General features: G+C 44.1%; 2 protein-coding genes and 1 pseudogene across 2 annotated transcripts; 1 reads left to right on the plus strand and 2 right to left on the minus strand.

Moving 5' to 3' along the window:
* The first annotated feature begins 244 nt into the window (after positions 1-244).
* Positions 245-6,696, plus strand: LOC136518637 (uncharacterized). Its single transcript, XM_066512310.1, has 2 exons — positions 245-1,405; positions 6,386-6,696. Exons 1-2 carry the CDS (start codon positions 358-360, stop codon positions 6,694-6,696), a joined length of 1,359 nt encoding a protein of 452 aa, XP_066368407.1. The 5' UTR covers positions 245-357.
* Positions 6,697-11,513: 4,817 nt separating this feature from the next.
* On the minus strand, positions 11,514-20,951 carry LOC136517427 (uncharacterized; annotated as a pseudogene).
* LOC136515702 (uncharacterized) lies at positions 13,003-13,934 on the minus strand. The gene is made up of 2 exons (XM_066509222.1): positions 13,202-13,934; positions 13,003-13,118 (listed from the first exon to the last, which is right to left on the minus strand). The coding sequence occupies exons 1-2, from the start codon at positions 13,932-13,934 to the stop codon at positions 13,003-13,005; spliced, it is 849 nt and encodes a 282-aa protein (XP_066365319.1).
* Positions 20,952-21,664: the final 713 nt, after the last annotated feature.

Here is a 21,664-nt window from a genome sequence, read left to right on the forward strand (position 1 = left end):
ATGCTGGGCAATGTGATTGTATGGACGCGATGTTTGCCGTTGAAGTAATTTAATTAAGTGATGTTGTTTTAATTGGGATGCGATTGTTGTGCCTCTGTTTTATTGTATGAATTTATTCTCTCCAGTAAATTCAGTACGGCATAATTTTTCCTTCACTCGCAATTATTACAGCTTCACTCAATCGTTACTTGTTGCTGAAATATGCAGATGACAAACACTCGTCGAACCACGTATGAAGCCGCTGAGCCCGGTGCTAACGGTACGGGGACCGGTGGTGGTGGTGGTGGAAACCATGGCAACAACAATGAGCCTCCCCATGAACCGCATTTGCCACCTCCTCCCCCGTTTACCCCCGAGATGTTTCTCGCACAGCTGCTCGGGAGTCAGCGCAACACGGAACAATCCCAGAAGAACATGGAAGATTTTCTGCGTACCATAGCCAACAACGTGCAACGTGGTAACAATCAAGGCGGTGGCATGGGAGTAAACCAATATAGCAGTTTCAAGGATTTCATGGACACCAGGCCACCCGTATTCAAGGAAGCAACAGAGCCACTCGACGCTGAGGAATGGATCAACACGATGGAAGATAAATTCCGTGTGTTGAGGATGACTGAGGTGCTGAAAACGGAGTATGCTGCACTTCAATTGCAGGGACCAGCGGGAATGTGGTGGAAGCACCATCGCACCACCTTTCCTCCAAATGCTCAGATTTCTTGGAGAGAGTTTGCTGAGGCCTTCCGTGGAGTCTATATTCCACCCGGGCTGACAGAGATGAAGTTGGGAGAGTTTCTGGCATTGAACCAGGGCACCAAGACCGTGACACAATACCTGCATGCCTTCAACAACTTATGTCGCTATGCTCCCGACATGGTTGACACAGATGCTAAGAGGATAGCCAGCTTTAAGAGGGGTCTCAATCCAAAAATGATGAAGCATGTTGGTACCAACAACCGCGTCAGATTCAATGACTTCATCAGCGACTGTCTGAAGCAGGAAAAGAATAACAACGCCAGCACCGTAGCCAAGACACGCAAGAGAGCCTTTGAAGGTGGGCCGTCTCAAGCTAGAGCACCTATGGGAGGTCGTCCCCCATATCGCCCATCGACACCTGGCGCTAGATTCAGGCCACCTCAGCCAAGAAGCCAGAATTTCCGTGGACCTCAAAAGCCATACAAGATGGCAGTACAGCCCAACAAAGCAGCCGCAACTGCGGTGCAAGGCAGTTCCAAGGGAGCTGTGGGATCTGCCGGGACAGTAAGAGGACCCTGCTATAACTGTGATCAACCCGGTCATTTCTCGAAGTTTTGTCCGTACCCGCCCAAGAAGAAGCAGCAAACTTATAATGCTAGAGTGCACAGTACAACAGTGGATGAAATCCCAGAGGGAGAGCCCGTCACTGCTGGTAAGTTTCCTGTCAACGAAAACCCTGCAGTTGTTCTATTTGATTCTGGATCATCGCATTCTTTTATGAGTCAAGCATTTGCACAGAAACATGAACAACTATGCACAGAATTGGGTTATGGTTACCGTATAAGTTCAGCAGGGGCTGATGTTTTGACCAACCGGATGGTTCGAGGGGCAACCCTTGAATTAGGTAGCAGGAAGTTCCGAGTGAACTTGATAGTTATGCCTGGGTTAGTCTTGGATGTCATTATAGGGATGAATTGGATGAAGGATTGGGGAGCAGTCATAGATACTGGAAGTCGAGTACTTACCCTTAAGGATCCACTAGGTGAGGGTACTTTCCAAGTACCATTGCCTCGAAGAACAGACCTTATAAGTGTTACATGTGCTACGGAAGTCATTCCTATTCATCAGATTCCGGTAGTGTGTGAATTCCCAGATGTATTCCCGGATGAGCTACCTGGTCTTCCGCCGGATAGGGAGATTGAGTTTGGAATTGAGTTAGTCCCCAGAACAGCTCCAATTTCAAGAAGACCCTATCGGATGCCTCCAGATGAGTTAGCTGAGCTGAAGAAGCAATTAGAAGATTTATCAAAAAAGGGGTTTATTCGGCCAAGCAAGTCTGAATGGGGATGTCCCGCTTTGTTTGTGAAGAAGAAGAAAGAGGGCACGTTGAGAATGTGCGTAGATTACAGGCCACTCAATGCTGTGACCGTCAAGAATAAATATCCCTTGCCACATATTGATGTTCTGTTTGACCAATTATCCAAGGCCAAGGTGTTCTCAAAAATAGATTTGAGATCCGGTTATCATCAGATCAAGATTAGGCCACAGGATATACCAAAAACTGCATTTTCCACCAGATACGGGTTGTATGAGTATCTTGTCATGTCTTTTGGCTTGACAAATGCTCCCGCATACTTTATGTTTTTGATGAATACAGTTTTCATGCCAGAATTGGATAAGTTTGTGGTAGTATTCATCGATGACATTCTGGTGTACTCCGAGAATAAGAAAGATCACGAAGAGCATCTGAGAACTGTCTTGACCAGACTTAGAGATCATCAATTGTATGCTAAGTTTAGCAAATGTGAATTCTGGTTGAAGGAAGTTCCTTTCCTTGGTCATATTCTGTCAGAAAATGGAGTTTCAGTCGATCCAAGTAAGGTGCAAGAAGTTATGAATTGGAAAGCACCGACCACAGTTCCTGAGATTAGAAGTTTCTTAGGACTAGCGGGTTATTACCGTCGCTTTATACCAGATTTCTCAAAGATCGCCAAACCGATGACGAGTCTCCTACAGAAGGATCACAAGTTTGTGTGGACAGAGGAGTGTGACGCAGCTTTCCACACTTTGCGGAAACTGTTGACCACTGCTCCGGTTCTAGCACAACCAGATATTGAGAAACCATTTGATGTGTTTTGCGACGCATCGAAGACTGGATTGGGTTGTGTTCTTATGCAAGAAAGGAGAGTCATAGCTTATGCATCACGTCAATTGAGAAAGCACGAGGTTAACTACCCAACACATGATCTTGAACTTGCTGCAGTGGTGCACGCTCTAAAAATTTGGAGACATTATCTACTTGGTAATGTGTGCAATATTTTCACGGATCACAAGAGTCTTAAGTATATCTTTACCCAACCAGAGCTAAACATGAGACAGCGTAGATGGTTGGAATTGATCAAGGATTACAACTTGAATGTGCAATATCATCCTGGTAAAGCCAATGTAGTGGCAGATGCTTTGAGCAGAAAGTCACATTACTTGAATGTGCAGCCATTACTTGAAGATGGGTTCGATTTAATGCATCCTGCTGTGTTACATAGTATTCAGATTAGTTGCTCTTTGGAGAGTAAGATCATAGGAGGCCAGAAAACTGACAAGGGGATATTCCACATCAAAGAGAAAATAAAAGAAAAGTCGTCTCAACACTTTAAAGTGGATGAACAGGGCGTGTTGTGGTTTGACAACCGTCTGGTGGTTCCCAAGGATCGAGAGCTTAGGAATAAACTCATGGATGAAGCTCACCTTTCTAAGCTATCTATCCATCCCGGAGGTAGTAAGATGTATCAAGAACTAAGATCTCGATATTGGTGGACCAAAATGAAGAAGAAAAGGTTTGGAATCTGAAGAAAGCTTGCCGCGAGATTCGTAGGACCGTACAAGATCTTGGAACAAAGAGGTCCGGTAGCCTACAAGTTAGAGTTACCTGAGACAATGAGTACAGTTTTCCCAGTTTTCCATGTATCACATCTCAAGAAATGCTTGCGTGTTCTAGAGGAAAGAATAGAACCTCGAGGTATTCAACTCAAATCAGATTTGGTGTATCGTGAGCAACCAGTCCGGGTGTTAGACACTAAGGAACGTGCTACTCGGAATAGTGTGGTGAAAACATACAAGATACAGTGGGATCATCATGATGAGGGAGATGCAACTTGGGAAACAGGAGAGTATCTACAAAAAGCTTATGAAGATTTTTATAACAAATGGTTCGTAACCCAAATCTCGGGACGAGATTTTTATAAGGGGGGAGGGCTGTAACACCCCAGGTGTTATTCTTGCCTAATTGCACTTGCATTTCATATTCATGAGCATCATTCATCAATTCATGAGCATATGTCACTTGAAACATGGGAAACATGACTTTGAAACAAATGTATCATTTCAAGTGTTTTCATCATTTCAGTACCTTTAGTGCTTGATTATTGCATGACCAATGTGTGGTATAGCTAAATCTATTGTTAAACATCTTAGCTATGCTTAGAAAGTCATTAGGAACAATGTTCATGTTGATCATTTTGCCCAATTAAAATTTCAAATCATGGTTTGACTTGTTTTGACCCTAGGACCTTTTGGTTTGACTGTTTAAAAAGTACCACTTGGAATGTTTGCATGTTAGAGCAACCTAAAACAAAGTTGTAGCAAATTACATAAGGAACAAAAGTTATTTTGTGACCAAGTCATGAAAATGTGCACAACATGCTCAAAATGGCCCCACAAGTCAGAATTTGGGTTGATTTCAACACTTAGAAATTTCTAAGTGTAAACTTCAGTTTTCAGTTTCTTGAACCCGACTTTGGCATGATTTTACTCTCTGTCCTTTGCGAATTAGGTCTTGATCATTTAAGATGAATTACAGATGGTACTTAGAGCTACAACTCTTGTGTAGATGGTATGAGCTAATACTTCACGGTTTAGTAGAAAGAACGTTGTCAAATGGCGTCGTCAGGCTCTGATCGCGGGTCTGATGATCGTCTTCGTCAGGCCGAGTGGCCGACCGCCGTCAGGCCAAGTGCGCCAAGTGGAGTCCGTACGCCGTCGCAGCCCCCGCAGGTCAGACCGTCGCTGCCACGACATCGCCACGCGCCCCGCAGCTGGCCTATTTGGTTCGCCCGCGTTCCTTCGCATCGTCAGTCCCCTCCGAGCCGAGCTCGCGCTTCCGCCATTGCCGTAGGGTGAGTCGCCGTTGCTCAGCTCGCTCGCCTCCGTGTCGTTGCCGCCTCCAGTTAGCGCTCAGCTCCGTCTTCACCTCCCCTAGCTACTCCATCTCGCCGTCGAGCCGGATAACCCAAGGTAGTGGCCCAATTGAGTTTCCGCCGCCACCGCAACTCGTCGGAGTTGGAGCTCACCGTGGCTAGCACGGCACATCTCCTTTCTTCCTTCCCTACCTCTCGTTTTGTCTTCTCCGTAGCGCACTGTTACTCGGGTGATGGTGTCACTGTCCTCGCCGGCTCCGTCTGGCCGGGACGCGGCCGCGCACCGCCGTGCGCCATGGCCGAGCCGCCGAGCTCCGTGGCTGGGGTGCTTAGGGGTCAGTAGGGAGCAAGGTTAGGGTACCAATCGACGCGGTTCTTCACGTAGGTCATGTTGGTGCCGTCGGTTTCGCCGGGGAGATCACCGTCGGCGAGCTCGATCATCGCCGCGTCGACGTGTGCCGTCTCCCCTGTTTCGTGTCATTGACACGGGGGTCCCGCGTGTCAGTCGCCGAGCCGAAGAGAGCCAGGCTTGGGCTGCGCCGTGTCGTGGGCCGTCGGGTCCCTTCGGGCCGGCCCAGCAACGCTTAAGTGAATTGTTTTCCATTTATTATTTGTTATTTGAAATCAAAAATGGTTTGAAAAATGTTTGGATGGTCAAACTTGCTCCAAATTTGTTGAAACAAAATTTGCTAGGTTCCTTATCACCAGATCTACTTGGGAAAAATTATTGCATGTCATGTTTGAGATACTTTTCTATAGGATTTTATTTAATCTTGAATATTGCTGATAACTTGAAAAATGTGTAGAAAAATCTATAGTCTTCAGAAAAATATGATTCCAAGTTTGTTAATCTTATTATGTCATGTACTTCCTAGGAAAAATATGTTTTATATATGTGCTGTGGGAAAATTTTGAGGTGTAGTTCAAGTACCTTAAATGGCTGATTTTTGTTATTTTTGCTAGAGAGCAAAATTTGTATAAAACATGCATGTGGTAATTTTTGTATAGTGCTTATTTACTGTTTAGAATCCAGGAAAAATACTAATTCTGTTGTTTGACACTTTTCATAGTACAAAGTAATTTCATGCTCATTTTGATGTTTTAGCTTGTCATTTTTGTGTAGGATAGTTTGCTTATCAAAATGCTATGAAATTTTTATGGTAGTCTGCTTAGAGTAGTACTATGCTACTGTAATTTTCTTAGATTTTTAGGAGCATCAGAAATATAGGTTGCTATTCAAACCTATTATTAATTAGGGTTTAAGCAAGTGTTGCTTTAAGTGTGATTAAGAAATTAGTAAAGCTTTGGTGTATCTTTGAAGCATTTCATAAGATAGGTTAACTTAACATATTAGTAGTAGAAGAGAATGCAGTAGATGACATGTGCTTGTAGTATAGTTCTTAGATGATGTTGACTACCTTGCATTCAAACATATTCGTTGTATTCATCTCATTCGATGCACCGTTTGCATAATCCCTTACGCGCATTGCATCATACAGGATCGCAAACCGAGAACCCAGTCGTCATACCCGAGGAGCCAGAGGAACAGTTCGAGGTGCAGCAGCAGGAAGTGCCAGAAGCCGACGAGGAGGACGTTGAGGAACTTCCGGAGTGCCCCGATCACCGTCCGAGCTCCTTCGAGAGAGGCAAGCCCCGGAGCATTTTTCTCCCGGTTTGCAATGATTTAATTAAATGCTTTACTTTAATTGATGCATTACGTTCAGGAGTTGTTTGCAACCGTTGCTGCATTATACCTTGCTTACCTTTGTTACACTATATCCTTGTTACCCTGGTATCCACAGTCAAGTAAATGCTTAGCTGGCTTAGACCGGTAGAAGTCGGGTGATTTCCTGTCACCTGCGAGCTATAGGTGGTTACCTGGATCTGCTTGGATGACTATGAAGTCATGGTATAACTAAGTGTTAAATGAAGTTGAGACCGGACGGAGACTTGCAGAGTTTTGGACGGTAGTGCTTTCCGTCTGTGTTGATTAAGGACCGACCGTTGTTGGGCCTCGAGTCATGTTGAACGCATGCCTTACATTTAGCTGGCCGGATAAAGTACCTTCCGACCGCGAAGCTGGGAGATTTTTCGGGCCAAGTAAATTGCCCGCAGCGCACTGTGCCGAAGCAGGTGTGGTAGGACACGGGGGCGGGATGATAAGGCCAAAGTGCAGTCGGTCGGCCCCCGGGTACATGTGGTTCCTGGCAAACTCGAGGTTCCTGGAAAGTTGACTCGGTGATCAATATCTCACTTTAGCGGGTGAGTGAGATTTGTGTAAGGAACAAATCACCAGCTGGTTAGGAATCGATTCGAATCGCCATCGCTCCTGGATAGTGAGCACTTGACTTGAGTTACTTCATCGTAGTAAATGTTATGGAACACTTGGACAGTTATAATGAATATGACAGTATGGAAGTTGCGTAATGATCATTGGTTATCATTATCTGCTTAATCACATGTTTACTCTAGTATAGGTGCAAATCTAGTTGACAGGTTAATAATAATTAATTTGGCAATAATGTTTTTAGAAAGGTTCTTGAAATGCTAAAAATGCTTCTTTTTACGAATGAGTCAGCTACCCTACCATAAAGCCCTTCATAATCCTTGGTGTCATTTATTTTCGGTTATGTCGGGTAAGTCTGGCTGAGTACCTTCTCGTACTCAGGGTTTTATTCCCACTTGTTGCAAATGGGCAGATGTACTATGGCTACTGTATCAACTGCCTGTATCCTGCGATGGGTGATGCTTAGGACCATGGGCATGGTCATTCCTTACGTCTCATCTGATGCTTTTGTTGGAGATGATCATTCGTTGGCACTATATTTGAACTCCGTGTGAGTGTGTGTGATTTTAAACAAATGACTTCCGCTACTTTTATTCGAACTTGTTTTGTAATAAGTATGTTTAAACTCTGATGTATCTGTTATGCAAACTTTTATGTAATATGTGATTGGTGACCGCTAAACTTATTACGATCATGGCTGAGACACGAATTGGTATGAAATCCTTCGTGATTTCACGGACTACCGGGTTATACGGGCTTAAGTTGGCTAAATCGTCTGCTCTGGTGGATGATTTTCTTACTTAATTTCGTATAATTGGTCGGTTCTGTTACATATTCCTATCAATCTGTCCTTCTGTTTTTCTGCGTACATGGAAGTGGTAAAGTAGCGATCAGTATTCGGGTTGACCGTCGACGTCAGTTGATGCTGATCCTCAGATTTGACATTGATGGTTGTGGACCCATCCTCTTGAACCCGGTGAGGCCTTCATTTTATCTACGGCTCAAGACTAATTATCGTCGAAGATACAGGCCGATTAGACAGTCGAGTGGAGCACCGACTGTGCTATCGGAGTACGAGAACAAGAACCCTCTATGCTTCTATCGTGGCCACTTCTCGTGGGCTCTATGGCCCTGATGGGTCCTGCGCCCCCGACGAAAGCATCACATATGTCTTTAGAAGCAGTTCAGCAGTCGCTTTTTGTTGTATGTGCTCTGTAATCTAGGAATTATTTTTCCACACTGGTGTGTACTATGTGTTAATGTTATATATTAAAAGTGCTTATTGTAAAAAAAAACAATTGGACGTGCGCCGTGCAACGCCTGAACGGGGCATCGCCCTACTGATGTGACGTACTCCCTCCGTCCCGTAAATATTGCAATTCTAGGACCGAGCACGTATACCAAGAAACGATGCTGAATTACGATAATACCCCTATACAGTTCAGTCCCAACAGACAGAGATACAGTTCGTTGACAGAAGGAGCTTGTACGGGAGTGTTCTGGAATACAAGAATGAGTGGACGAGAGGCTGCATCCGATTTTTTTTAATCTGCATGCAGCAGCTAGTACAGAAGACGAGTGGACGATTGGTTTTGCTCAGGGTGGGTCCCACTAGCTGACATGGTACCTATACTTTGTATGTGTGCATTTTTTGTTGGACAAAATTTAAATGGTAGGATTGCAATATTTTTGGAACATAGGGAGTATATATATGGAACACTTCCCCGTCATGGTGGTGTGGTGTGTGCTCCGGGGTTAAAGTTCGGAAAGTTGCCGAGACCAGCTTGTGTGAGGGGTGTGAGGGGTGGAGTAAGATGGGATGGTGACTCCGGGCAATGGTAATCGCAATCGCACCCTATATTTTGAGGTGTTGAGATGCATACAGACAACTAGTTTGTACGGATGCTGCCGAGGCTACAAAACGGTAAAGTAAATTTTACGCCTAAGGACACATGTCTTCACATTGTGGACCAGAAGATTCGCAGGGATATGCGAATCTTATGGTCCACAACTTAAGGGCAAAAAAACTGCATTCGCTACAAAACAGCTTGGCAACTATGGGTCTTGGGATATGTGAATTCAGAATCAAGACAGGGTTTTCCTTTTGTTTTCATCCTTTCCCCCCTTTTTCCGTCCCGGGAAGAACTTGATGGATGTTGCCATGTATGCATCTCCTACTGAGTTTGGAGTCCTATATATAGGTAAAAGATGCATCTTGTGTCGCTCAATTGTTGGATGTCAATCTCTTATCTATATCGTTACAGCGTGTATGAGTTTTACCAAACCGGTCTCGGGATATCATATAGACCCTGAACTCTTAAGACATTACTTCTGACCCACTTTGTCGAGTCCTCAATGTTGGATGTGGCTTCGGTCTTGACAAGTGGAGGACTACATGTTCGTTTCTAGCACACACACCCCCCCCAGTGCAACACATATCGTTGTCATCATCCCCAACCCTTACCTTCTTTCTCCACCTTCAAGGCTACCACATCCTCAGTAGTTGAGGTAAGGCCTGCTTAGTTGGCTTCCAATTCTTGCCAATCATGGCAAGCCAAAAATTTTAGTTATCAATTGGTTCAATGCTAAAGATTTATCAATTGTTTCAATGTCAAAGAATTGGCACACCAATATTTATAGCCAAAGTTTTGGCAAGTATCTAGAAACTTCTTAAATCGCATAAGAGAGAATATTTTCTACTATTATTATGGCACAAAACCAAATGTACACCTGTGTTTTTGCCCTAACTTTGGCAAACCTAAGTTTTGACTTGTCATGGTTTTGGTTGGAATAATTGGCCGATAAATTCTTGTCCCGATCAAGTATGAGCCATGGATCCGATCATCACCATGTAGAATGTCTCGCTCTATCGCCTAAGCAGTTCGACAAAGAATGTCTTTTGGTTGTCTTTTTCACCTTGATTTCAACTACCGGTACTCCTGAATTTGGAGCCCAAACTCAATTTTCATTAAATATTTTATTTAAGTTAATAAGTTCCAAGAGTTCTGGTAAATACTCTCTCCGTCCTGGTATACAAGGCGCAACTATCTTGGGCAAAAGACCAAGAAAGACATTTACTTAGGTCAGTCTCGGTGGAAGTTTCATGAGAATTTCATGACATTAAATGAGCTGACATGGCATGGAATAGATGGAGAGAGGAATGATAAAAGTTTCTTGGGGATGAAATTCATCTACATCGTTTCCAATACATTGAGTCTTAGAAACTGAGAGATAAAACTGTCCACAGACTGGCCTGTACATCCATTGAGATTGCATGCTTGGTTTACCGTGCAGACTTCTCTTGCTCACACACTCGATTAATTGGCCACTTGCTTGCATGCATGTTGAGGCCGAGGAATGGTGCCCAATTACTATGCACGTGAGAAATCAAGCTATACTATTAGAATTGTGTAAAGAGTACTAGTCTTCTAACTTGTCCTAAGAGAACTTAGTTTTGTCCAAAGCCAACTCGTCTAACTTTGATCAAGTTTATACAATCAACATCTACAGTATCAATCAAATACACTTTCAAATTACATTCCATATTGTACCTGATAAATCTATTTGATATTCACTCTGTTTCAAATTATAAATCATTTTAACTTTTTTGGTACATCGAATTTGCTATGTATAAGTGACTTATAATTTAGAACAGAGAGAGCGCTGTAGATGTGTGTGTACTTTGCCAAAAACTAAATAAGTTTGACTTAAAACAAAATTAAAACAACTTACAATTTAGAATGAACATATCAGTTGTAGGTAAACAAAATTTCAATTATGATGCCAGTCTTCATAACAATAAATATCCACTTCCAAAATCGTTTACAGACTTGACAAATCTTGTGCAGTCTCATCCAGTGCTTTGTTGCTTTTGCCGACTAATAGAACTATTTACCTTCTTTCCATCAGTCGGCTTATCAACTAGAATCTACAGTATTTTTCTCTCACAACAAATCAGCCAAGACCGGCTTATGAATCGGCTTTAATACCAGCCGAACAGGCTTATTCAAGAAAATTGAAGAATCAGGAAGAAAATGCAATTGCCTAAGGTGATAAGGTGAGTTGTATAGGAACTAGCTAAAGATTGGCATAAGTTTTCAGTTCAACAAATTAAGGAATATTTTAACAATACAAAGTTTGATTTACTTTGTATTTTGATAGGAACAAAAGTTTGAATAATTACTTCCATGGCCAGAATAAAGAGAATGGCCTCGTTCGGCTGGTCAAGTATTTGGCTGAAACCGGCTGGAACTTAATCTCGGCATAGTGCTTTCACCAGCCAACAGCAACACCATCAGCGGACTGAACCAGCAAGCCAGTGAATTCAAAAAAATGGCCCCACAACAGCATTAAATGCATTTCAATTTCAAATTCAAACACATCTAGCTGAAGGCTGAGTCTGCTTCATATCAACGAAACAGCTAAGTACAACACAATTCAGATACATGCTGAAAGAAAAAAAATTCCTAACCATGGATCAAGGTGATGGTGGGCATAATTTCACCCAAACCCATCACATACAAAAGCACAAGTGAGCAATCTAGCTTATGAGCCTCCCAGGTAGGCTATTCCTTATCGTTGTACGGCAGACTGAGCTTTCCCTTGTTCAATCGAAGTAGCAAGCAATGAGACCACCACATTTCCTCTGGCAAAACATGAAGCGAAGCAAATGAACAACATAAGTACAAATAAGTACACTGCTTGCAGCTAGTGACCAGTCATGTTCATGTTCATGTGATTACTGCTAAAATCAGAATTTTCTCATGTTGTTACTGCTAAAACATGTTCATCTCAGCTAAATCCTGAATTCTCATGCAAAAACACACAAGGTGAGCAGGTGGTTGATCATCTCAGCTTGATCGCAAAGAGCACAGCAGCCAGGGTGCAGAAGACTCATCGTGCAAGCTGATCGGCGGTCCATTACCTATTAGGCTATTATGAGTAAGTACCCACACAAACACTGACACTTTCCTTGAGCCCAAGATTTGAGATTCTTTCCCAAGGCCCAAGAGTACAGCACCCTAAAATAACCCTTATAAACTGACTTGCCTCAATCATCTACATCTATCACTAACAAAACTAACAAGAAAAAAAAGAAACCATTTGAACTCTCTTTGATAGTGCAATCGTCTGTGAACAATATGTGCATGTGACACTCAACCTCTAAAATATAGCCTTGTACAGTTATTGACCAATCTTATGTGTCGGCAACTGAGCAGACATGATCATGTTGTAACTTCTAAAAAAACAGCAAATGGTTCCAGTTTGTCAATGTGCATCATGACTTATCCATCTAGTTTTCATATTAAAAAAACTAAGAAAGCATAGATATTGAACACAGAATTTGTTAGTAATACCTCAAACAAATTTTTAGAAGTGGACCTGTTGCACCTTGTAGACAAGTACTTCACCTGCATGTGTACACATCCTCATTAGAGACAAACTAGGCAGCTAGGATGAAAAATTCATGACTTAACTGATAACATCTACTAACCGAAATTGTTTCACTTACATTGTCTTCCCAATGAGTCCAAGTCCATAGGTTATCCACTCGCGGACCTGTTCCATATCATTAGGATCTCCCAACGCCATAGCTGCCACTTGACTCAAAGGGCCAAGGTCTGTCGCCTGCCTGAACCGCCGTTGTTGCTACTGACCCTCCAGCTCATGCACGTAGTTGTGCAGTCCACAAAGAGCAATAATTATCTGGGTTTGCTTGATCCCCGGATAGTGAGGTATGCCTTTCAATATGTGCCACTTCGCTTTCGCTGCCCCAAATGTTCTTTCTATGACATTACGCAGCTTCGAATGGTGCCGGTTGAACAACTCCTACGCATCTGCAGGCCCCCTGGTCTGGAACTCCTTCACCCAGTACCTCTTATTTGGATACGGCGTCAGATACCCAGGGCGAAGTGCGTAACCGGAGTCCACCAAGTAATACCGGCCTACATAAATTCATAGGACAGCATCAGTTTCCATCCAATTAGCTCCAGCATAACACAATAAAACGGACTAAGTTCCAACTAACCTGACGGTGGATGTGGGAAAGATGCATCGACTTCTGCCTTTCTTTTCACCCTCATATCATGAGCAGAACCCTCTGTCCCCGCTCCCACATACGTAAATCTCATGTCGAAGTCATGGACCGCAACCATATTTTGGGTTGGCTTTCCTTTCCTATTAATGTGGTTATCACGGACTCCTTTATCAACTATGACTTCTATGTGCGTGCCATCCATGGCGCCTATGCAGCCATCAAAAAACGGTGTGTACTCCACCAATGCAGGCGGCACTACTGAATAACTAGTGTCCTTAGGCCTAATCACGTCATTTGCAAACCTAGTCATGGCATACAGAACATGGGCAAATATCTTGCTACATGTCCCCAACCCCCTCCCAAATCTCTCATGCATTTGTCTCTGACATTGATTTGTACCACATACCCATAAGAACATGGCTAAAGCTTCTATTGACTCAAGCTCCCTACTGCCTGTTAGCCCATAGCTATCACACAGTATGCTATGCAACCTAACCAAATTTTCAGGCCGCATTCGACGGTTATCATAGCATCTGCCAGCATCTAACAACAACTTGTCTACCCACTGTCTTCCAGTAAGCTCAGGCACTTGGATAACATGGTTACCTTGTGGTGGTACATGCAGCATGTGCACAAATGCAAAACCAGCACCAATAGCTGCGGTCACCATCTCGTTGAAGCTGTTTTCACTTGAATTCTGGCTTTCCTCGTCGCTGTTGTCCATGTTCCAATAGGCTGCCAAGGACAAATAAAATTTAAACTGAAAGTTGAATACACCCAGAGTGAAATAACAGAGTAAAATATGTACACAAATAACATCTAATATTAGACAGGCAGTACCACTCTCACTGATGCATAAAGCTCAGTAGCAAAGATAGTAAATAAGACAAGGTGTGTACTGGATACAAAACCAGTAGGACTGCATCCAGTTTAGGAAATACAATCATGAGGCCACCTATTGTTATGCCCACAATAAGCTTTAGAGTCTTAGAAGAGTAAATTATTGGATTTATCAATGGGTCTGTTCAAAGAGGCATCAGAGTATCAGATTATTCATGATCTGAGATATGTGTCAATATATTCATATTTAATTAATATCCATTCCATTTGATATTTGATGCAATGTGTTCCTATTTCTTTCTAGTACCAGCATTTGGTGAAAAATCTGATACCAAACATTGTAGCCCGTACACAGCAAACAAGGAAATGTACATAAATGGAAGAACTGCCTACTTGAAATAAGTTGCACAAAGGCATACACACCTGCAAGCTCACCGATCAGTGAGTATCTCTACAAGCAGTCCCACACTTACCTGCAACACAAGTAACCCCTTATGATTTGTTCAAATACAGAACAATTAAAGCATATGGTAACAATGAAATATTTGTTAGCTTCAAGAACCAAATAATCTCAGACAACTCAAACAAATACATTACAACAAATAACTTATAACGAGTTCGGGAAAAAGAATACGACACATGATTTTTGGCCACAGGCCCCATTACAAGACAGAAACCTCAACACAAGTAGGACAACAACGAATCTAAAGGATAAATGCCAACACTGAAATGCCACCGTTGCTTCACACCAAATTCAGCATCCGAACTACTTGTTGTTCTTGTTCATTTAATATGTCAGCCAAGCCATACGTTCTTCGGTTGTCAGCAGGTTCTTAAACACCCACCAGGGCACTTGAGTTATTGAACAAATCCGTTGCCAAGAAGAATGTCTAAAGTGGCTGGCACACCATCTTCTTGTAAAAGTTGCATAACTTCGTCCACCTCCACCTGTTCACGGGTCCGCTCCCTATCCCTTGATGCACTCCTTGCAGCAATGCTGTCAGACAACCGAGCAATGTACTCCCCCACATTGCAATTCTTCTTCTTCTCTGGGCTGTTGACAACATGGTCCCTGATGTCCCTCTTCGAACCAGAATGATTGCTGGAAGGGCCGCCTAAGTCTAGCCGACGGAAAGCAGTAGAGGGCGTTGACTCCCGAATACCACCAACAGACACGAAGCAGCCCGTGTTCCGGTTGTGGTCCCCAAACAGCGCCTCCAATTGGTCTAGGAAGCGAGGTTGCCTACCACGTTGTACCTCTGCCTGACTATCATCCTACAAAAAATAAACAAAAAAATAGGACATAATGTTAAACAGTATAGCCGATGTAATCGAAACTGTTAACAAGATAATGTACCGAGCTCATGGGCTGGAAACCTTCTTGAGTTTCCCAGTACTCACTCTCAGCTTCAATGGCACCCGTACGTGGGTTCCTCCCAAGCCCAGTGGCTGTCAGTCCATCTTTCCATGTCTGGTAGGCCTTTTTAAGGTATCCTAGCTTGTTGTTGCACTGTTTCTTATCAAAATTGGGGAAGTTAGTGTAAACGTTGCTCCAGCCAGCCATGGTGAGACCCTGCTGAGTGAAGTTACACTTTTCCTTCTCTTGAAGACAGAGGTCCAGCAACAGCTTGGTTTCATCCTCGGTCCAAGTTGCATGCTTTGGAGGCATCTGCTGGAACGTGGAAGGGCTATTGTCGTTTGTGGCTGGACGTAGTAACGGTACCGCAAAAAAACTAAAGGAATGAACGAAATAACTCAAACAAGATTTAATGGACAGAATTGTGTACTTGGCTTGATTTCTCGCTTCACGCGCTTGGAACGCAAGTTGTACCGGGGGGATTCCGGCGGGGAGCACGAAGCTGTTGACGACGGTGCCAGTATATAGACTTGGAAACAGCAAACCTACATGACAAACATGTGAATGTGTCAGAGCTTTATGTGAACAAAAGTAATCCCGTCTCATTGTCTACATTAGGAGCACAAACTGTGTGCGAACTGGCCTGACAACAGAGTGTAGCCAGGATAAAAGAAGTAGACTAATGGCTGAAATTAAAATGCATTTCATGAACACAATGAACCAACTAGAGTTACATCACAAGCAGCACCGCATGACCCTAAAAGTTAGTAATGTGACGAACAATAAATAATTTGAAGCAACCCGAGGAAGGCCATTGTGAATCATTCATTGATGCATTATTCATAAGCCATAAGCTGAACTGGCAGATTTACAGGCATACAACGCATACAACAGTAGACTACATGAGAAACTACGGGAGGAAAGTGTAAAGGGAAACAGTAAAAAGTAATGGCGTTTATACTAACCCTCAATGCAGCGGATGTGCAAGGACTAGGTGACCCTAACAATGTGGCTCTACATAGGCATCCACACTTGGGAGAAGGAACTTCAACCCTAACGAAGTGGATCTGCAAGTTTGTAGCAAAAATGGGATAGGAAACGACGGATCTAATGTACATGCAGCGACTCCAAGTCAGATTTGGGAACGACACCAAACAGAGGAGTCGGCAGAACGTTGAAGCAAGTCGGGTACTTACCGGAGTGGTCGGAGGTGAGGCCGTAGCCGACGAAGGGGTGGATCTATCTAGCAACAAGGAGAGGACGACACGGCGGATGTGGTAGGGCAAGGCCGTACCGAATCCGGCGACATGGGCCAGGTGGATGGCGGCTTCCGTCTCTAGCAGGAGGGAGGGGGTGGGGGTGACGGGAGAAGAACAGCGGACGGGCGAGCGACGCGGCGTTTCTGGTAGGGCAAGGCCGCACCGAATCCGGCGACACAGGCCAGGTGGATGGCGGCTTCCGTCTCCGGCAAGGGTGAGGGGGGAGGAGGACAGGAGAAGGACAGCGGGCGAACAGGCGGCGAGGCGGGAATGGGCGGGCAGGCGAAGAACTCACCGCATCGGCGGTGGGAGCGTGGGAACGGCGCAACCCTAACGGCACGAGTGAATGCGAGAGGGGGAGAGTGAGGAGGGCGCGAGCTGATTTCTCTAGGCCAGCCAAACGGCTGGTCTGGGCAGCTGAACGGCTGGGCCGGACGGCCCATTCAGCTTCAGCCGAACCAACGACGATTTCAGACCAGTGAACGAGGCAAATAACTTGATATATGTTGGTACAGTAATAAGTGGCAAGTACTGTATGTGTATATTGGGCCCATATGGCTGGGCAGGCTGGCCCATTGAACATCTCGCCAGGCCTGGTTGGGTCTAACGTTAAGGGCCTAGGCCGAAACTGTCCTCTGTCTGATCGGTCGTTGATCTGATTATTATTCCGCCAGCAGTCAGCCTAGTTGCCACCCTCCAAAACCAGCTGCTGTAGTTGTCTCAGTATCTGTACTGGAGTCGCCTTCAGCCGCTGCTAGCAGTGCAATCTGAGAGAGATTGGCTTGCCGCCGGCAGGGACTTGTTGTCCTGGCGGCCTGATTTGAATACCAGTCTGTTCCCACCGCAGACTCCGGCGTCCGGAGTCTAGCTCCGGCGGTGCTCCACTGCTCTGGATTTCCGCTCAGTGAAGTGCCGCTGCCCAGGGCCCTCCAGGTGCGGTTACCACCACTGGAGTCGTCTGCAGCCGCCTAATCTTCCACTGCCTGAAGCCATCTGCAAACTTGTGTCATGTCGTGCGGCTGCTGATTATAACAGCTTATAGCAAGGGATGTTTCAGTGGATTCTTCTACTTTCTTTTGGCCTTTGGTCAAAGAGTCAAAAGTGCTTGGTGCCGCTGCATTGTGCATTTGGTCCTGCTTTACGGACTTGTTCGTGCGTTGTGACTGACTGCTGCACCTGTTTCTCACAATTCACACTGCTGTGGCGCGTCCTTGCTGCTGTCCTAGCCTATGGCCTTTCATGATGCTATGCTGACATTATCAGCAAGCTGAATGACCAGAATTATCACCTATGGCATCTACAGTGTGTGTGCTACTCAGGGGTATTGGTCAGGTATCGCATCTCACTGACAAGGCTCCTGTTGAGGAGGAGGTTGATGCAGAGACTGCTGCAGCCTGGACGATCAGTGACGATTGTATGATGGCTATCTTGTGCATGAGCGCGAAGGAAGGGTGACAAAATTTAGTGCTATACAGATTGCTAATGATATGGCAAAGCATGAAACAGCATGTTGTGTTGGAGAGCTCCTTGACCCACCATCATTGTAAACAACCAGTGCGTGCCTTCTAACTTCCAAGCTGTTTAAGTATAGCAGAACTAAGATTTGCATACATGTGTTGTGCCTATATGGTTCTGTCATACATTTACCTATTCTCAATAGAAAAATTTAAATATCAGAATCTAAGCCCCTAGTAGTAAAGAAACAGAGAAAGTAGTGATACAAATAGATGAAGGAAAGAAAACAAATACTCCCTCCGTCCTGAAATGTAAGGGGTTTTCAGTTTTTTCTCTAAGTCAAACCATCCTAAGTTTGAAGAAAAGAACAATAATATTTAAGATGGTCAAACTTAGGATCGTTTGACTTAGGACAACTGAAAATCCCTTATATTTCAGAAGAGGGAGTACAGAAAGCAGCATAGAAGACATGGAGTAGATATAATCCAACTGAAAAGTGCAAATGCATAGGAATCAATACTCATTTAAGAATGTGAATCAAAAGAACAGCTGAGTACCTTTCCACTATTCACGGTAGCCATCAGAGCAACATTTTGTTTGTCCAGACGGAATTCATAGAAGTAATATGTCCTGTGGAAAAATTACTCGTGAAAAAATTACAAAGGAAAACTATTTCCGAATTTGGATGCTATTTATAACTAGGAATATTTTTTAATTGGATGTTTTTCTATAAAGTTAGTACAAAGATCATATAGTACCTAATATCCACCTCTTCCTTAACTTTAATTGTTCGAGCTGAGAATACTTTTGCACCAGTTACAAAACGAAACAAAAATATATAAGGCAAATCATCCCAGATCAGTACATCATGTCAATGCTTTAGAATTTAATATAATAGTCTCGCTTCATATTTTCCTTATCAATGTTTCTTTGTGTGTTAGAATGGGGTTTAAATTTTCAGTCTATATTTCTGTAATGAAAGGGAAAATTTTGAAATAGCGACAGTATATAGTGCCAAGACAATATAATGTTAAACAAAAAGGTCTTGAAAAGCACATTGGCTAAAACAGGCTTCCTATTTGTGCAACTAATCATGACAGTAAGTGGCACAATTTTTGCTAGCTTTAAAAACTTGGATGAAAAGTAAGTCAAAGATGTAAACGTTAATATGTGTCAGGCTGATCATAAGATGAACTGTCTCATTTATAATGCACAAACCACAATAAGCTAGGCCCAACATTGATTATTTTCATCATTGATATATGAAATATGTGAACGCTTCATATTCATTGTCATCTAATTTGTTTGTAAAGAAAACAGCGCAGCATCCAAATCTAAGATAACAGAAATCACCAGGTACAAATATCTTGGATGCCTCCTTTAGAGTTCCCAAATCAGTTATATCTTTTGCCTGCAAACAAATATTTTTGGAACATCATTTAGAAATGGTCATGCACAGACCCTATAAAGTTCCTTCATGGTGAGCAAATCAGTGGCAGCATCAATGCGTCTGATAATATAGGCCTTATTAATTGACTCTTTCTTTACAAAGAAGGTTTTGGTCATATTCATACCTATGCTGGTGTGCCCTTTTATTGTTAAACACACAAACTCAATACACTTTGGAAATTCATCGCACTAAAAAGTAATAAGAGCAAGTTCAACTGATGATACAAGTGCTTGTCTATAAGGTGTCGTATCAGCTATAGACAAGCTTACAGACTACTCCCTCTGATGCCAGATATAATTATTAAGAAAGCTATGAGTCTACAAAGTTTGCCTATGTTCAAACTCCTTTTAATAAGCTTGTCTATGTTCTATCTTCTATGTATGTTTCAAGGATACAAGAGAATGCTCTAAACTGATGTGAGAACACATAACATACAGACGCCTGGCAAAAACAATAAAATGGCAAAGCTCTTATAACCTCTAGGAATGTGATCTTGAGCTGATTTGATGGCTTAATCACCACACTTATGAGCTCATCCCTACATCAAACAAAGGAGCAGAGCACTCCACATTTAGCATGTGCAACACGTCACCACCAAAATTCATTCCGACAGCATCCTTGTGTAACCACAAATTAATGTACAGTACAGAACTGGAATGGCCGCAGTTCATGGAGTAGAGCGAGGCCTTACCTACCTACCTATCTGGAGACGCGAATCGAGCCGCGTACGCCCGGGGCTTGGCCTTGTCGCCGTAGTATGTCATCCCGGCGTTGTAGTCCTGAGACGCGGAAGGACTAAAGGAGTCAGCATTCACCAATTCGAAACCAAACACTGAGCTCGACGGCCAGCAACCCTAACCGCAGGAGGAAGATGGAACGTAGGCGAGAAGAAACAGTTCAGGTTGGTAACTACCTCGGGCTCGAGGATGTCGTCTAAGGACGGAGGCACGCGGATGGAGAAGCCGCTGCCGTAGTACTGCGACCAGGACCTCGTGTTCGCGATGCCGCCCAGCACCGGGGATCCCGGTTTAGAGGAAGGCGTTTGCGTTGGCGGCGAGGGGGGGCGGAGATGGGGACGTCGCCTCCGCGGCCTCGATGGGGGCGGAGGCGGAGGCGGAGGCCGAGGCAATGGCGATGGCGGTGTGGACGGTGAAGCCGCGGCGCGAGGCCCCGCAGCGGCACAGAGGTCGCCGTGCTGGGTTCGGGTGATGCGGCAAAGGGGCGAGCGGGAGGAGCGCGGCGGGGGGCATGGCGCCGCGCCGAGCGGCGGAGACGAGGGCCGAGTGCGGTTTGGAGCCGTGGCGAGAGCGAGCACGGGGGTGATTTCGGATAAGCGGTGTGGCGCAAAACGTGGCGCTGAGGCGGGGCCACTGGAAGAGAAACGTGATTTCTGTTAACTCATGTCTGATTAACGCGAGAACTTCGAGTTTGATGAGGCTCTGTGTTTGGTAGCCACGGACTCGTCAAAATCAATTGCTCAAGCGGTGCCGGTTTATGCGACGATGGTGTTTAAAATTTAAAAAAACATTTGCAAAGGTTACAAACGCTACATCGCAGTACTGGTGGGTGATAATAATGGCCCGTTCGGCTGGCAGAATCTTGGCTGAAACTGGCTGGTTGTGTGAGAGAGAAACACTGTTTGGCTGGATGGATGAATAGTACCGTGTGAGGGGCCAGCTGGCTGGTTTCTTAAGACCAGCGAACAGCCCCAATGATTATAAGATGATTCATTGGCAAAAATGATAGAAGCTATGTATACCGAAGGGGAAAATGAGATATGGGGTTTAGAGACTTGCAGTTTTTCAACTTGGCGATGTTAGCGAAGTAAATTTGAAGACTTCTCGGCGAACCAGAATTCCTATGTGCTAGGGTGCTCAGAGCTCATTACTATCCTGACGGTAAGCTGTTGAAAGCAAGATTGATAGTTCTCCGTCCTGTTCGTTTGGGTTTATTTGGCTTATAAGCCATGACTGAAAGTACTATTGATTTATTTAGTGTAAGAGAAAAATACTATTTATTGACTGATAAGGCATGATTTATAAGTCAAATACGAACCAGCACCAGCTCTATGCCCGCGTCCCTCCCTCGGCGCC

The sequence above is a fragment of the Miscanthus floridulus genome, chromosome 17 (assembly GCF_019320115.1).
Source record: "Miscanthus floridulus cultivar M001 chromosome 17, ASM1932011v1, whole genome shotgun sequence".
NCBI lineage: Eukaryota > Viridiplantae > Streptophyta > Magnoliopsida > Poales > Poaceae > Miscanthus > Miscanthus floridulus.

What these genes read in the sequence shown, in the direction of transcription:
- LOC136518637 (XM_066512310.1), top strand. Translation starts at nt 358, where the DNA reads ATGTTTCTCGCACAGCTGCTCGGGAGTCAGCGCAACACGGAACAATCC. An exon ending in GGGAGAGCCCGTCACTGCTG is followed by an intron (nt 1,406 to 6,385) that starts GTAAGTTTCCTG and finishes TGCATCATACAG; the next exon opens with GATCGCAAACCGAGAACCCA.
- LOC136515702 (XM_066509222.1), bottom strand. Translation starts at nt 13,934, where the DNA reads ATGGACAACAGCGACGAGGAAAGCCAGAATTCAAGTGAAAACAGCTTC. An exon ending in TTTCCCACATCCACCGTCAG is followed by an intron (nt 13,119 to 13,201) that starts GTTAGTTGGAAC and finishes GAATTTATGTAG; the next exon opens with GCCGGTATTACTTGGTGGAC.